Source organism: Petaurus breviceps, unplaced genomic scaffold, assembly GCF_028583685.1.
Source record: "Petaurus breviceps papuanus isolate PSGF00001 unplaced genomic scaffold, PetGlider_PUasm1.0 38, whole genome shotgun sequence".
Classification (NCBI taxonomy): domain Eukaryota; kingdom Metazoa; phylum Chordata; class Mammalia; order Diprotodontia; family Petauridae; genus Petaurus; species Petaurus breviceps.
Window position 1 is genome coordinate 37,852,695 of NW_027186304.1, and position 16,881 is coordinate 37,869,575.

The window sequence follows — 16,881 nt, forward strand, 5'->3', positions numbered from 1 at the left end:
ATTTTCTTTGAGAGGCAGCTAGGCAGTATTGTGGATGGAGACTTCAGTTTGAACGCTGCCTCAGGTACTTACTAGTTGGGGGACCCTCTCTGTGCCTCAGTGTCTTCCTCTATAAAATGGGGATAATAACAGTCCCTGCCTTACTAGGCTGTTCTAAGGATCAAATGAGATAACACATGCAAACTCTGAAGCATTAAATGAATGACAGCTGTTATTATTGTGGTGGTGGCTGTTACCCTGTGATAATCCTGTAACTCAAAGGCCTAAAGTAATATGAGATCCAGAAGGCAGTGAAGTAGAGGTCTTCCAGTTCACCAGGCACTCCTTTCCCTCACCACACTGTCTCTTCTATATTAACTCACCATCTGCAAAGCTCTGTCCAATGTAGTAATCCAGTCCTTCTACACTTGTTCTGGTCTCATTTGTGGTGGGATCAACACACGTTCCGGTTTCTGTAACATTCAGAAACCAGCTTTGTCGAGGGCTGCAGGTGAGTTCACAAAACAGGGTCATCAGGTTGTAAAAACAGGATGGACACCTGAAGAAGAAACCCAGAGGAGGCCTTGTTAGCCAAAACCCCTTTTCTTTGAACAGAAAGTTTCATGGAAAGAAAAACAGTTTTCGGTACTTATCAATTCATCTAGAGAGGCAGTCTGTCTTAAAACCAGAGGAGCTAGAATCATCTTACTGGTAAATGTCAAACAAAGAATAAAAGAGGAAAAAGAGGTTTTGTCCTATAGCCACCTAATGGCACTAATAATTTTGGTTTCCCCATGTCCCACCTCACCTAAGCCTCCCTCAAAAGTGTGGGAGGACTTTCAGTTTAAAAAAAATACTTTGGTTTCTCTTCAGATCATATAAATCTTTCACTTTTTACTATAGATTTTCATGGAGAGGATCAAAGAGTTTTTAACTAATTTTTTGAGGCCTAGTTTATGTGAGAGTCCCCTCTCCCCTCCACTCTTAAATAGTAAAACCAGCCTTTCTTTACTTCTTTCAATTTATTAGTCACTAGGTTTTTAGGAAACTGCTTTCTTTTCTGTTGAAGAATAAAGTCGGGGGCAGCTACGTGGTACAGTGAATAGAGTACTGGCCCTGGAGTCAGAAGGACCTGAGTTCAAATCTGGCCTCAGATACTTAACACTTTACTAGCTGTGTGACCTTAGGCAAGTCACCTAACCCCAATTGCCCTGCCTTCCCCCCTCCAAAAAGCAAAAAAAAAAAAAAAAATTATAAAACTGTAGCTGTCTGTGTGCACATAAAAAACACATACGGCAAAGAAGTTTTTCTACACTGTGCATGTGACAGTCCTTCAGTCTGCTGCTACTGCAACCACAGATACTGATGTGTTGAGTCAGCTGTAATTACCTCCACTCAAGGTTTGCTTTGCAGGATTCTGGAGTTCACCTCATACTCTAAATGCATTCGTCTCCAGGACTTAAAAAACTATTTCTTTTTAACACCCTGTCCCCACCATCCCCCCCAGGACCTTTTAAAAAATATTTCAAGATTTATCAAATGCTTTTAGGGTACAGAACACTCAGGCAGATAAAAATTCTATACCGAACTCAATTCTGTGGTGGAGATGAGGTAGGTGAGGTGGGGGAAGGAAGCAGAAAGTCCTGTAATGACTGGGAAGATGAAGAAAGGCTTCATGTTGAAGCAGGCATCTGAACTGTGCTTTAAAAAGATGAGCAGGAACTGAACAAGTAGAGAGGGAGGGCATCCTAACCAGAGGAAGCAGCCAGTCAACAAGCATCTTTTTTTCATGCTTATTTAATGCCAGGCACTGTACTGGAAACACAAAGATAAGCAGAAAATGGTCTATGCCCAGCGGAGGGGAGTGGTGTGAATTGTTATAGGATGTGTCAAGGGGAAGATAACAAGTACCCACCAAGGCACAGCCTATGTGTTTATGGGTACATACATGAATGCACATGATGCATGTAGGTATGTACACATATACACATGTGAATACAAACACACAGAGGAAGAAATCTAAAGGGGAAGACAACACCAAGGGCAACGAAGAAAGGACGGCTTCAGCTAAATCTGGAAAGAAGTCACCAATTCTAAGAGGCGAGGAGGGAAGGATTTCAGACACGGGGGACAAGCCGTGTGAGTAAACAGCCAGGAAACAGAGAGTCCTCTGTGATGAACAGCAAGTAGGCTGGTGTAGCTGACCACGAGGGGTGTTTGCTGCAGGGCTCTGAAAGAATCCTCCAGATGGGCTGCAGTGTCTTATATGTGGAAGAGAGTAATAGAGGATATGGCTGAATAAGTGTGAAGGGGGGTGCCAGATTATAGAGGGCCTTGAAAATCACACAAAGGGGTTGTGACTTAATTCAGCAGGCCGGAGGGAACAACCATTGAAAACCTTTAACAGAGGCCTGATGGGACCAGATCAATGTACAAGGAAGATTAGGCCAAAAGTGATAGGAAGGGTAGAAGAGGCTGCAGCGGGTAAAAGAGAATGGGGAGACGCCATTTTACTAGAAAGGTGACAATGAAGGCCCACAGCAGAGTGGAAGCAGTGACAAGATAGAGAAAAGTACAGGCACAAGGAGTTACAGGGATCAGGCAACCTACTAGACAACAGAGAGGGAGAAAAACAGTCTAAGACAACTTTAAGATTTTATAACACCAACAATGACAAACCATAAAGTGAAAAAGCAAAACAGATCTGGGGTGGGGTAAAGAATAAGTTCACCTGAAAATTTATTTTTAAGAACAACAATCTTTTTTTTTGTCTTTTTGGAGGGGGGAGGAGGGGCAATGGGGGTTAAGTGACTTGCCCAAGGTAACGCAGCTAGTAAGTATTAAGTGTCTGAGGCTGGATTTGAACTCAGGTCCTCCTGACTTCAGGGCCGGTGCTCTAGTCACTGTACCATCTAGCTTCCCCTAAAAACAATATTTTTAAGACAAACAACTCTGAAAGACTTAAGAACTCTGGTCAAACCAATGACCAACAATTTCAGAAGATTCATAATGAAACGTTACACACTTTCTGACAGTGGTGATGAGCTCAAGGAGAAAAAACCTTCTTTTGGATATGGTTAACATAGGGATCTGTTGTGCTTGGCTTTACATATTTGTTACCCAGGGTTTTGTTTTTTTTCTCTTTCAATGAAGGAGGAAAAGGGTGGGAGAGACAAGATGATTTTCATTAATTAAAGAAATTTTACTTAAAAATACATCCATGACCCTTAAAAAAAAAAAAGAATGTACTCTTACCAAACAAACTACTAAAAAATTATTTATAGGGCTAGAAAAAATAATAACAAAATTCATCTGGAAAAAGAAAACATCCAGAATATCAAGGGAATTAGTGAAAAGAAATGCCAAGGAAGGTGGCCTAGCCATACCAGACTTTAAAATGCATTATAAAGCATCAATCATCAAAACTACTTGGTACTGGCTAAGAAATAAAGTGCTGGATCAGTGGAATAGGTTAGGTACACAAGACACAGTAGTTGATGATTACAGTAATCTACTGTTTGATAAACCCCAAAATTCCAGCTTCTGGGATAAGAACTTGCTACCTGACAAAAACTGCTGGGAAAAATGGAAAACAGTATGGTAGAAACTAGGCATAGACCAAAACACTATATACCAAAATAAAGTCCAATTAGATATAATGACTCATACTATAAGCAAACTGTAAGAACAAGGAATAGTTTACCTATCAGATTTATGGAGAACAGAAAAATTTACGACCAAACAAGAGATAGAGAACATTATGAAGTGCAAATTTGATAATTGATTACATTAAATTGAAAAGTTTTTGTACAAGCAAAAAAATGGAGCCAAGATTAGGAGGGAAGCAGAGAACTGGAAAAGAATTTTTACAACCAGCATCTCCGATAAAGGCCTCATTTCTATCTTCTTTTTTTAAAAAAATTATTTACTATTAGTTTACAACTTTCAGTTTCACAAGTTTTTGAGTTCCAAATTCCCACCCCCCCCGCCCATGGCACCATGCAATTTGATATAGATTCTACATACCTTCATATTAAACATCAGTCCAGTTGTAAATAAGATTTATAACCAACGGAGTGAACGAGAAGAAGAAACAAAACAAGAGGGAGAGTAAGCAGTTTGCTTCCATCTCCATTCAGACTCTGCAGCTTCCTCCGGATGTGGAGAGCCCTCTCCCTCCTGAGTCCTTTGGGGTTGTCTCATAACCTCGCATGGCTGAGGGGAGCCCAGTCTATCAAGATTAGTTGTCACATATACAATGTGTCTGTAATTGTGCGCAATGTTCTCCTGGTTCTGCTCCTCTCACTTAGCATGTCCAGGTTATTATAAAGTCCATCTGCTCCTCATTTCTTGTAGCACAATAGTATTCCATTATATTCATATACTACAACTTGTTTAGCCATTCCCCAACTGATGGGTTTCCCCTGATTTCCAATTCTTTGCCACCACAAAAAGAGCTGCTATAAATATTTTTGTGCACATGTGTCTTTTTCCCACTTATCTGATGTCTTTGGGATACAGCCCTACAAGTGGTATTGCTGGGTCAAAGGGTATGCACATTTTTATAGCCCTTTGGGCATAGTTCCAGATTGCTCTCCAGAATGGTTGGATCAGTTCACAACTCCATCAACAACGAATCCAGTGTTCCAATTTTTGCACATCTTCTCCAGCATTTATCATCAGAGAGATGCAAATTGAAACAACTCTTAGGTACCACATCACACCTATCAGATTGGCTAACATGACAAAACAGGAAGATGATAAATGCTGGAGAAGATGTGAGAAAGTTGGAATACTAATTCATTGTTGGTAGTGTTGTGAGCTGATCCCAACCATTCTGGAGAGCAAAGTGGAACTCTGCCCAAAGGGCTATAAAAATGTGCGTACCCTTTGACCCAGCACTACTATTTCTAGGGCTGAACAACTCGTGGTATACGAATGTAATGGAATACTATTATGCTATAAAAAATGATGAGCAGGCAGACTTCAGAAAAACCTGGAAAGACAAAATGACCTGATGCTGAGTGAGGGGAGCAGAAGCAGGAGAACACTGTACACAGTAACAGCCACATCACGTGATGACTGCCTTTGACAGACTCAGTTCTTCTGAGCAATGCAAGGTTCTAAGCCCACTCCAAAAGTCATCGATGATCTCTTAGCTGCCAAATGGAAACTGCTATGGAAAATGCATGATGGAAGGCTATCCACATCCAGAGAAAGAATGACAAAGTCTAAGTGCAGATTGAGGCATACTATTTGCTTTCTCCTTTTTGTTTTGTTTCTTCTTTCTTGTGATTCATTCCATTGGTTATAATTCTTCTTTACAACATAACTAATGTTATAATATGTTTAATACGAATGTATATGTAGAGCCTATCAGATTGCACACTGTCTTGGGGAGGGGAGGGAGAAAATTTAAAACTCAAGAGCTTATGGAACGGAAAGTTCTAAACTAAAAATTAATTAATTAAAATTTCTAAAAAAGAATATACTCAATTTGGGAGATATCCTGATTTTTAACTGCTCCCCTGTCCCTACCCCCATGATTTCAGGAAGGCATCTGAAGCAGCTAGGTGACTTAGTTGTTAGAGTGCTGGCCTGGAATCAGGAAGACCCGAGTTCAAATATAGCCTCAGACACTTACTAGATGTGTAACACTACTGCACAAGTCATCTAACTTCTGGTTGCTTGAGTTTCTTCATGTCTAAAATGGGGATAATAACAGCACCTGCTGAGTAAAACACTTAGTACAGTACCAGACAGAGAGTAAGCACTATATAAACCTTACCTTAGTTATTATTACTGTTTATTCACCAGCTGCCTTGCTGCACATCCGCTCATACTAGCTGTCTGATTCCCTTCACCCCCAGTTCTAGAATCATGATTAAACAACCCTGCCAACGCTGTGGAGAGGGGTGTATCAATCTACCCTCCCATCACCTCACTCACTCTTCCTATAACTCTCTCCTAGCCCCTATTCCTCTGTCTGAGAAGTCTCCCACTGTTAGGAGCTAAGTTTCTTGAGGACAGGAACTGCTTTTTTATTTATATTACCAGAATGCAGCTCAGTCTTGACACATAGGAAGCACTTAATAAATGCTTTTTCAGTCATTCACTTTGAGTCTGAGCTATCCAAAGGAGATCTGAGGTATAAAAGAGGGATCAAACTCAGCCTGTGCTGCAGGACAGAACCTTGAGGGGCATGATCAGGAGGATACGGCAAACAAAAAAGAAAAAGATAGGAGGAAAACCAGGAGAGAGAGAGGTGTGCTGAAAATCCAGAGAGAAGAGAGTGTCGAGGAGGAGAGCATCATCAACAGTGTCAAAGGCTGCAGAGAGGTCCAGGAGAATCCTTGGATTTGGCAATTAAGAGATCATCAGTAACTTTAGAGGGCGCAGTTTCAGTGGAATGATTAAGGTCAGAAGCCAGACTGTAAGGGGTTAAGAAGAGAGGAAGAGGAGAGGAAGTGCAAGCACCTATAGTAGATGACCTTTTTGAGGAGTTTAGCTACAAAGTAGAGAAGAGATATGATGATAGCAGAGATAGAAGGATCAAGTAAGTGAGGGGTTTTTTGAGGACGGGAGAGACATAGGCATCTTTGTGGGCAGCAGGGAATGATAATCATTTAATATCATTTTTTGGCCCTCAAAAAAATCCAGGGCTTTGCTTTAAAAGTGCCCTTTCCTGTGTCTGTAACTTGAAAGACCAGATAAGGTCGGCAATGAGTATTCTCCCCTTTTGTGACAGGATGCTTGGAAATTCAGAACAATGGAATTTCTCATCTTGGGGGCATACTCCAGATGGGGGAAAGCAGAGACAGCCGGAGATGGTAAATTCCACTGACACAATCTTTTCAATTGTCTTGTATTTACAGCTAAGAAACTCCTTTTTTCATGGTATGGATAGAAAACATATGGAGACCACAAATCTGAGGCACACAAACATCCTGGGACTGTCCAAAAACATATAAAACTTTGTCAATCTTGTATCAGGCAGAACTTAGGTTTTGGCTCCTTGTACATAGAAGCTCACTAGCTTGTCTAGCTTTAAGGGAATAAACAATATGGATTTACATACCACCTAGCCAATTTGTCTCCTTTAACCAAACTTTCAGGTTAACAGGAATGAGTCAGTAGTCAGAGACAGACTAAAAATATGTGATAGAATGGGGATGACAGCATGGGGAATCTGCTGGTGGCGGGGGGAATAGAATGGGATTGCCTGAACAAATAGAGGGGTTAGCTTTGGTAAGGAATAAGGCAACTTTCATGTGAGACTGGGGTGAAGGTGCAGATTGTGGCAGAAGGTATGTGAGTGGTAAGAGATGGGGAAGTGGGGAGAAGAGGAAGATCACATGAATGGTCTCAATATTTTCATAAAATATGAAGCAAAGGTCTCAGCTGAGAGAGGGGGGGGAAGGGAGGTTTGAGGAGGGATGAGGTTTGGAAGAGTTGCAGTGGAGAATGGGAGCGAGTTGATAAGGGAAGAACAATAGGAAGACTGCTTAAATCAATTCAGATAAACATTAAGTGCCCACATGTGCTGTGTGCTGGAGATTCAAAGACTAAAATAGCCCTGCCTTCAAGGAGTTTGGCTGATAAAAAGGTGAGAGTTGAAGCCCTTAAAAGCAGACATAGAGAGGCAGGAAGAGGGCACTGAGTCAAACGGAATGAAAGGAAAAGAAATGTACAAGGAAAACCAGGCTAGTATGACCTCTGAAGCCAAGGGAGAAAGGGCATACTTAGGAATGTGGGTGGTGGTGGTGTCCAGTGTCCAATGCTGCCGAGATTGTCAAAAAGAAGAGATCTTAACCAAGGCCACTGGATTTAGCAATGAGGAGATTACTGGTGACCTTGGAGATAGTAGTTTCAATAGAATGGTAAAGACAGAAATAAGATTAAAAGGGATTACGAAAGAGTGAATGGTGAAAAAGCAGCCTCCCACATCAACCTTTTCAATTTATTCTAAGTTTGATAGTGACTGGGGTACAGAAATGGGAGGGTAGGAAAATGGGGCAGAAGGGTCAAGTGAAGGGCTCTTTCTGGACTAGGAAGACCCTGTTTGTACCAGGCAGATGGGAAGGACAGAGAGACTGAAGACTGGCTATGCAGAGGGAATGATTGCTGAAAGAAAGTCTTAGGAGAGACAGCAGGAGAGTCTGCAACACTAGCCTACTTGCAGATCATCAAACGTGGAACTGTTCTCCTTCTTGTCAAAAAGAGATTCTGTGTCTTTGCTCTGGGTGAGCCCCATGCCAGGAATGCCCTGCCCCCCTCAAATCCGCCTCTTGGATTTTCCCTTCCTTCAAGATTCTGGTCCAAATCCCACTTTTCTACAGACCTTTCTAGATCCCTCAAATTGCTTAGGCTTTCTTTCAGATTACCTTCCATTTACTCTGTATATCCTGTATGTACCTAGACATGTTTTCCCCCCATTTCCATATATGAGGGACTATCTTTTTGAGCTTCTTTGTATTTCTAGAGCTCAGCATAGTGCATCTAATAAATGTTTGCAAAATGATTTGGTATTAGCCTTATCTCAGAGCAGGAATTCCTCCTCTTCTCAGGTTGGGGGATTAATGAAGTTTGGACAGAAAGGATGAGAACAGAGGGAGCCACTTAGAATGGCCTCAATCTCAGGAAAGAAGTCATCCCTTTAACTGAGAAGCATAAAGATATGGTGGAAGACCTCGGCAAAAAAGAAATTTTAAATAGTTGCTATTATTGGGAAATGATACAGGGAGTCAAGAAGAAGAATAAGATTGCTGAACAGGGGTGAGGACAGAACTAAATTAAAGTACCATAAATTAATAGTCCTTTCTTGACATTCTCAAAGCAACTAAGAAGATTTTAAGCAAATCAATTAGTCACCATTTATTGAGTAACTACTTACTATGTGCCTTACATATTGGGCACTAGTGACAAAAGTACAAAGAGCAAAACAATTCTTATAATGAGCTCACGTTCTAATGGGAAAAACAAATATATACGAAATATATACAGCATACATACAAATATATGTATATAGAATCTATACAGTATACACACACAAATATGTAAAGCTAATAAATAAAAATATATTAAAAAGTAGTTAAATACAAGGTAGTTTGAGAGGGAAGCTATTAGCAGTTGGGGGTTAAGGGAGAAGATCAGGAAAGGCTTCATGCAGAACACATGTTAAAAGAAAAGAAAGAGAAGGAAGGAAGGAATACATTCCAAGAACAGGGGATGGTCAGGGAGAGGAGGATAGTTTGGCTGGATCTCAGAGCATACTAATGTCCAATAAGCCTGAAAGGTAGGTTAGGGCCAGGATATATAAGGCTTTAAAAGCTAAACTGAGGAGTTTGTATTTGATCACAGAAGCAACAGGAAGCCAAAGAAATTGGATGAATAGGGGAATCATATGGCACTTAAAGAAATTACTTTGGTAGCAATATGTGGGAAGGATTCCCATATGTGTGGGGGACTGTTGCAGTTAGCAAGGTGATAAAGAAGTTGTATGAGTAAAGGAATTCTGTGCAAAGAAGATGTGAAGATATTAAGGAGTCCAGAATGAGGCAAAGATCATGAACCTGAGAAACTGGAAGGCTGGTGGTGTCCTTGACAAGAACAGGGAAGTTTAAAAAAGGGGAGGTTTTGGGGGAAAGATGCTAAATTCAGTTTTATATATATATATATATATATATATATATATACTGAGTTGAAGATGTCTCCGGGACATCCAGTTTTAAATGTCCAACAGGTAGTTAATGAGTGGGGACTAAAGGTGGGTAGGAGGATGACAGGAGACTTGAGACTAAATTCATACATCTGAGAGTCACCTGCATGGAGATATTAGTTAAACCCACTGGAGCCAATGAGATTAAGGCCTAATCTACAAAACTGAGGAAAAACTCCCATAGTTAGGAGGTGCAGTGTGGATGAAAAGACAGCAAAAGATTGCCAGTAAGGAGTAGTCAAGTAGGTAGGAAAAGAGCCAGGAGAGAGTCGTACGGGTATCATGAAAACTCAGAGGAGACTATCTAGGAAAAGAAGGTGGTGGACAGTGTCGAATGCAGCAGAGGCTAAGAAGCATTAGAACTGAGAAAAGATAAGCTCCTTTGGTAGCTCTGGAAAGAGCAGTTTTGGCTGAGTGAGGTCAAAAGTCAGATGACAAAAAGGAGAAGAGTGAGAAAAGCGGAGGCATACCACTTAGGCAGGGAGAAGAGATATAGGGAAACATGAAGATCCAAGTTCGAATCTCAGATCAGACACTTACTTGGCTGTGCAACAATTAACTTCTCTCTGCTTATTTTTTCATTTATAAAAGGGAATAATAGCACCTACCTCCCAAAGTTGCTACCATGAGGATCAAATGGGATAACGTGTACAGCAAACCTTCATAAATCTTAACTATATAAACACTAGCTATGTTGACACTGATGATGACGACAATGATAGCTTGAGGGGATAGTAGGGTCTAGCAAAATAAACTTTATTTCAGAAACATGGAAGAAGTGCATCTATTTCATACTGCAGAAAACTATATTCAGACACAGAAGTTAAAGTATGCAATAGTACAGACATTAGGAACAGGAGGGTGACGCCCAAAGAGAAAAAAAATGGTGGCCAAAGGGGGTGGGAAGACATGTAAGAAGTCAGACCTTGCCACTGTATTAGTGGAATTTGCATAATTATTTTTCTTGTGTTATAAAGGAAAGATTATGGGGTAGGTTGGGGGAGGGGGAAAGGGGCAAGGTGGGCAGAGAGACAAAGGGAAGTAATTGCAGTACAAAATAAAACAAAAAAACAAAAAAAAATCAGTAAAATATTTTAAAAGTCAGTTAAATATTTTTAAAAAGTGAGTTTACCCTCTTTATTGTTTTTCTCTCCTTGTGGGCACTGACCCCTTTATTATCTCCCATAAACTTTGTACATCACTTTGCTTGACCCTGGCACTCTACAGTCTCATGAGTATATGAGAGGTCTGTCAACCTCTGATTGATCTGTTGATAGAGATCTGTAAATAGTGAAAAAGCTAGTGAAATGAGCACTGGATATTGATTCCAAGGACCTGGACTCAATTACTGGCTCTGGTAATTGCTACGTGTTTGACTATGAACCAGTCACTTCTGTGTCCCAGTGGCTAGACTACATGACCTCACAGGTCTCTTCAAGGGCTGAGATGATCCTACAACTGAATTTTAGAATGCTAATTAAGAACTCTGACAAGAACTCAGGCTTCCCTGATGCAGTAGCACAATTAACCTGGTTTTTCATCTTCAAATGACCCATGATCTTGGGAAGAAATTATTAATTGCTTGAATACAATTATACCAATATACAGAAGCCACTCTATGACAGGGATCTGAGGACATTCATTTCACTGGTAGCTTGCTGGAAAGAATGACATCAGTTGGCGCATACTTTATTGGAACTTTATTAGTGAAAAAAGACTGAACTCTGAAACCCTACTTTTGACACTGGGTCAAAGGAACAAGTCAATCAGGAACCTTTAGCTTTCACATGACCAAACAACCACATATCAGCATCATCATCTTTGGGATCTTAGCAAAAATTCCAAGACAAAATTGCTTACAACTGTCAAAGTTCAACTTTACCTAAGGATTAAGAACACAGAATAGAGATTCAAATCTAAACAGAGTGAGGGAGAACAATGAGTTCTTAAGGAAAGAAAAGCAGTGGAGCACAAAAGGAAAAGAGTCATGGATATAAGGAGAAAGGATCTAATGTGGCTGTTAAAGGTTCAAGGACTATCTGGAAGCTCTCTCTCTTCCCCTCAAGCAGGTACAATCACTAGTTTGAAATCCAACAATCCCTAAATTGTCAAAAGCAAAATATAGCTAATACTATTCAACAAGCATTTGGAAAATGCCTACTCTGTATACAGTACTGTGCCCTGCCTTCAAGAAGCTCGTGTTCTCCTATGGACAGCTAGATGGCACAATAGAGTCAGGAAGACCTGAGTCCAGACATTTACTAGTTGGGTGATCTGAACAAGCCACTTAAATTGCTTCCTGCCTCAGTTTTCTCATCTGCAAAAAAATAAAAACAAAAAATGAGGATAATAATAGCACCTGCCTCCCAGCACTGTTGGAAGGATTGAATGAGTTTCTATTTGTAAGATGCTTCACAAACCTTAAAGCACTATACAAATGCTAGCTACTATAAAGAAATTAAAAATAAAGACAAAAAGTAAAATAAAAAATATATTCAAAGCAGATACATAGTCATTTCGGAGAGGGGGGTTCTAAAAACTGATAGAGCTCAGAAAAAGACTTATAGAGGAGGTGGCAACTGACCTGAGCTTTGAAGGAAGAAAGGGATTCCAAAAGGCAGAGGTGAGGAAAGAGAATAAGCCAAGGTGGCTGAAATACAGGGCACACTGGGAAAGTAATCTAAAATATACCTTGAAAGTCAAGCTGTAGACAGCTCATAATACAGGGTTTTAAATGTCACAGGGAACAGTTTATGTTTTATCTTAAAGGCAATAAGAAGCCATTGAAAATCCTTGAGCAGGGGAGTGACACTATTAGTCATGGGTTTATGGAATATTGAAATTATCAGCCATGTGAAGGATGGATTGGGAAGACAAATGACTAAGAGAAAGGAGAGTAATTAAGAGGCTATTTCAACAGTACAGGTGCAATGTAATGTTGGTTGTCTCCTGAGTGGAAAAAAAGGGAAAGGTTACAACAGTTGAGTAATCAGATATGGGGGAAGAGGAAGAGTAAATAGAATGAATGAAGCAAATAAGTGGAAGGAGAATGAGGATGCCCTTAAGAGAAATGGGAAAATCTGGAGGGAAAGCTTTTAGCCACAATGAGTTCAAGAAACCTATGGGACATTCAAGTGGGGATGTCTAACAGGCAGTTAGCAATACAAAACCAGAACTCAGGGATGGGATTAAGGCTAGAAAGATTTAGCAGTCATCTGTACAGAGGTGATAACTGAATGCATGGGAACTGATGAAAAAAAAAAACAAAGTAAAAAATGTAGAGAAAGTAAGACAAAACAAAAAAACCTAAAGCAAATTGGAAAACTCAAAATTTAAATTCTGTCAAAAAAAAAATCCAAAATCTGACGATGACTAGTTAATCCTCCTTTCTTATTAGTCACAACAAAAACTGCTTTCCCAAATGCTCTCTGCTCAACCTTCTCAAGTGGATCCAAATGACAGTTTAACGGTTCATAAGGACACTCTTGGAGGAGTCTGTCTTCCCTGCTTGCCAGGGTCATCCACTTACCTGGACAGAAACTGTAGAGGCAGCTGCAAATTATTTTTCAGTGTCTCAAGCTGCTGTATGTCACAACAAAGACTGACATTATCAAAGAAGAAGCCTGGACAGAGTTCCTTTTAAAGGAGAAAAAGCAAACAAAGGCATACAGGTCAGTACAGTTAAAACAAGAAGCACCAAATGATGGTTCTAGAAAAGGCTATTTCATAAATGATTCTCCATACAGTAAAAACATGCATCAATAAAACATTTTTAAAAGCTTCCTAATAGCTTAAAAAATGAGCCAGAATGTGTTAGAAGAGTCCCAGGGAAAGAGCCTATTATAAAGCAGAGGACCCTGGACCTGGAGTCAGCAGATCTGGCCGTCAAATCCTGGCTGTGCTACTCTGTATGAACTTGGGCACTTAATCTCTCTTGACCTCAGATTCCTATCTTATGAAAATTATTCCCATCTTCCATTAAAATATTCATTGGTACCACACATGATATAGTATAGTGTGACCTATGCTTTAAATATCCATAACAAAAATAATGATGATGACGACAACTATCATTGACAGAGCACTTTAAAGTCTGCCGAGTGTTTTATAAATATGTCTTTTTATCCTCACAACAACTCTGGAAGGTTGGAGCTATTATTACCCCATTTTACAGATGAGGAAACTGAAGAAGACAGACATTTAGTAACTTGTGCAGTTCACAGAGCTTGTGAGTATCTGAGCCTGGATTTGAACTCAGCTTTTCCTGACTCCATCTACTGCATCACCTCGCTTCCTTTTCACAATATAAACCTAATAAACTCACCTGCACTAAGTCATATCCATCCTCTGGCAATGGTTTTGGCGGCCCTGAATATTTACAGTTGTATATTTTACCTTCAGATGTTACAGGACACTCTCCATACCAAACACAGGACTGTGAAAATACCTAAACAAAGAACCCAAAATTTTGTAACCAAAACAAATATAAACAACCTTAACGTCAAAACACATTTCAACAATAAGAACCTGAAGTCTCTCTATAGGTACTATGATCTAAAGTTCTTAACCCAGGTTTTGTGAACTTGTTTTTAAAAATGTTTCAATCACTATATTTCATTGGTTTCCTCTGTAAGCCTATGTATTCAGTTTTGTGCACTTGTAAACATCATTCTGAGAGGGGGCCCATGACATAAAAAGATTAAGAATCCCTGACCTAAAGGTTGCCTATGCTCTAAGCATGACATTTCCCTCCCCCAAAGCCAAGGATTAGAGGGATCAATACCCTTAAAAAGGAAGTGTTCTGGGGTTTTTATTTAAGTACTTGGGCAAACATTTATTGAAGTACTCAGAATCAGAATTCTGCTTTCCCACATCTAGTAGTGGCACACACAAATGGAAAGCTATTTTAAGGAAGTGATATTTACCGACTTTTCTATTTAGGGATTTCTTAAGTACTGATGGGGGAATAGGTAGTTTCAGGTGTGAAGAGGGAAGATTTGCTAGCAGGAGCAAACCAGCCAGGTATGGGAAGATGGGGATGAGGGATTAATCTCTTGTGCACAGGCTCAGGACATAATGCTACCCAATCCTTCAATCCCTCCTCACACAAGGAACGAAAGGATAGTTTTAGATGTATTTTGGGTTAGCTAGAATAAACCCAGAATAGGAAGAATGCAGAATGCCCAGGTCTAGACACTTAAGATCATAGAAAACAAAGATTATGTTAATGTCAGCAGCCTCAAGGGTATCTTTAATCATTCAAGGCAACAAATCTCTTACTTAAAAGTTTCTCAAGAGCCACTCACATTCCTCATGTGACAGTCACAAGGTTATTAAAATATATATATATATATATATCAGAAGGAAGAGGGTTTGTTTGAAACAGTGCAGTAAGTTTCAATTCTAGGTTATGGTGGCAGCATCCAGAAATCAGTTACTGAAAGTAACCTCGGTGGCAAGACGGACAGTGAGGATTAACCACAAAAGTTCTTCAACCTTATGTCAGAGAAAAGAGAAGTACTCTTAAAGCCCATCTGACCAGTTTTTGACGATAATTAAAGAAAAACTTTAACAATCTGTTTGAAGCAACCTCAGGGAAGTACACTCAATTTACTAGTTTCTTCACTCTACAGATATTAAAGGCAGAGGACTGTGCTCAATGGTAGGGGTTTAAACAAAGGTCCCTGTCCTCATTATGCTCACAATGAAGGGAATATAATATATGCAAATTCACTATAGTATGAAACAATACATAAGTGATGCACAAAAAGACTAATTTAGAAATGTTTTACAGGATTATACACATATAACCTATATCAGATTGTTTACTTGGGTGGGGATGAGAGGGAAAGAGAATTTGGAACTCAAAACTTAAAAACAAAACAACACATGTTAAAAACTGTTTTTACATGTAATTGGGGGAAAACCAAAATATTATTTTAAAAGTATACAAAAATAATGCATAAGTGAATTACAGTAACATTTGGAGATTTTTAAAAATGTATTGGTCAGTTTTGCTGATTTCGTTTCTTCTATCCCATATATTGGAAGGAAATATTGATGATGTATAAAAATGAAAGACATCTACAAAAATTTATTTTAAAAGGTGTTTGTATGTAGCTACATACATATGTATTTATGTGTGTGAGTTTATATTTGATCTTAGAGGTGATAGGGAGTCGCTGGGGTTTGGAAGCAAATAGTGTGAGTTTAGGAAACTTAATTTCTCCCGTTAGCCTGGAAAACGGACCTGACAAACTGTCTTCAAATATCCAAAAGGCTGCCATGGGGAAGAGAGACTAGAACTTACACTGCAGGGCTCCACAAAGGACAAAAAAGATCACTGGGTAAAAATTACATAAAGGAAAATGAATTCTTGATGTAAAGAGCTTTCTAAAAATAAGAATGGTCTAAAAATAGAATGGTGGTCCCTCATGAAGCAGTGAATTCCCTTCTGCTAGAAGGACTCAAGGGCCATGCACCACCTTACATAACAAAAGGCCAGGTGACTGCCGTCAGGGACACTACAAAGAAGACTCCTGTTTTGTTTGTTTGGGTTTTTTTTTTTTTGGCTTTTTGGAGGGCAGTTGGGGTTAAGTGACTTGCCCAAGGTCACATGGCTAGTTTTTGTGTTAAATGTCCGAGGCTGGACTTGAACTCAGGTCCTCCTGACTCCAGGAGCAGTGCTCCTAGCTGCCCCAAGACTCTTGTTTAATGGAAAGACTTGCCTGAACCAATGCTGAATGAAGTTAGCAGAACTAGAACACTGTGCACAGTAACTTTACTGTGGGATGACCAACTCGAATAGACCTAGCTCTTTTCAGCAATAATCCAAAACGATTCCAAAAGACTTGCGGCTAATAACGCTATCCTCATCCAGAGAGAGAACTACGGCATCTCAACGCAGATCCAAGCAGGCTATTTTCTCTTTTTTCCCTCTTTCTCATGGTTTCTCCCTTTTGTTCTGATGTGACTAATGTGGAAATATATTTAACATATACATAACCTCTATTAGATCGCATACTATCTTGTGGAGGAGAGGAGAAAAAAATTGGAACTTAAAAAAATGATGTAAAAAGTGAATATGGAAAACTAAAAAAATTTTTAAAATTGGAAGATTAAAAAAAAGACTCCTGTTTAAAACAAGAGGTTAAATCAGACCACGGGATTCTCTTTCTACTCTA

At 39.6% G+C, this 16,881-nt stretch overlaps 1 protein-coding gene and 1 non-coding gene across 3 annotated transcripts in view; one reads left to right on the forward strand and one right to left on the reverse strand.

Annotated features, from left to right (window-relative positions):
- Positions 1 to 16,881, reverse strand: part of NPC1 (NPC intracellular cholesterol transporter 1) — a 56,266-nt gene that overhangs the window by 28,831 nt on the left and 10,554 nt on the right. For both annotated transcript variants that reach the window (XM_069099789.1, XM_069099790.1), the window contains exons 2-4: positions 14,022 to 14,144; positions 13,227 to 13,333; positions 363 to 538 (exon numbers count right to left, since the gene is read on the reverse strand). In XM_069099789.1, the coding sequence (XP_068955890.1) occupies positions 363 to 538; positions 13,227 to 13,333; positions 14,022 to 14,144 (406 nt within the window). The remainder of the gene's footprint in view (positions 1 to 362; positions 539 to 13,226; positions 13,334 to 14,021; positions 14,145 to 16,881) is intronic.
- On the forward strand, positions 833 to 945 carry LOC138170767 (U5 spliceosomal RNA). Its single transcript, XR_011170742.1, has one exon. It is a non-coding gene; the product is annotated as a U5 spliceosomal RNA (small nuclear RNA).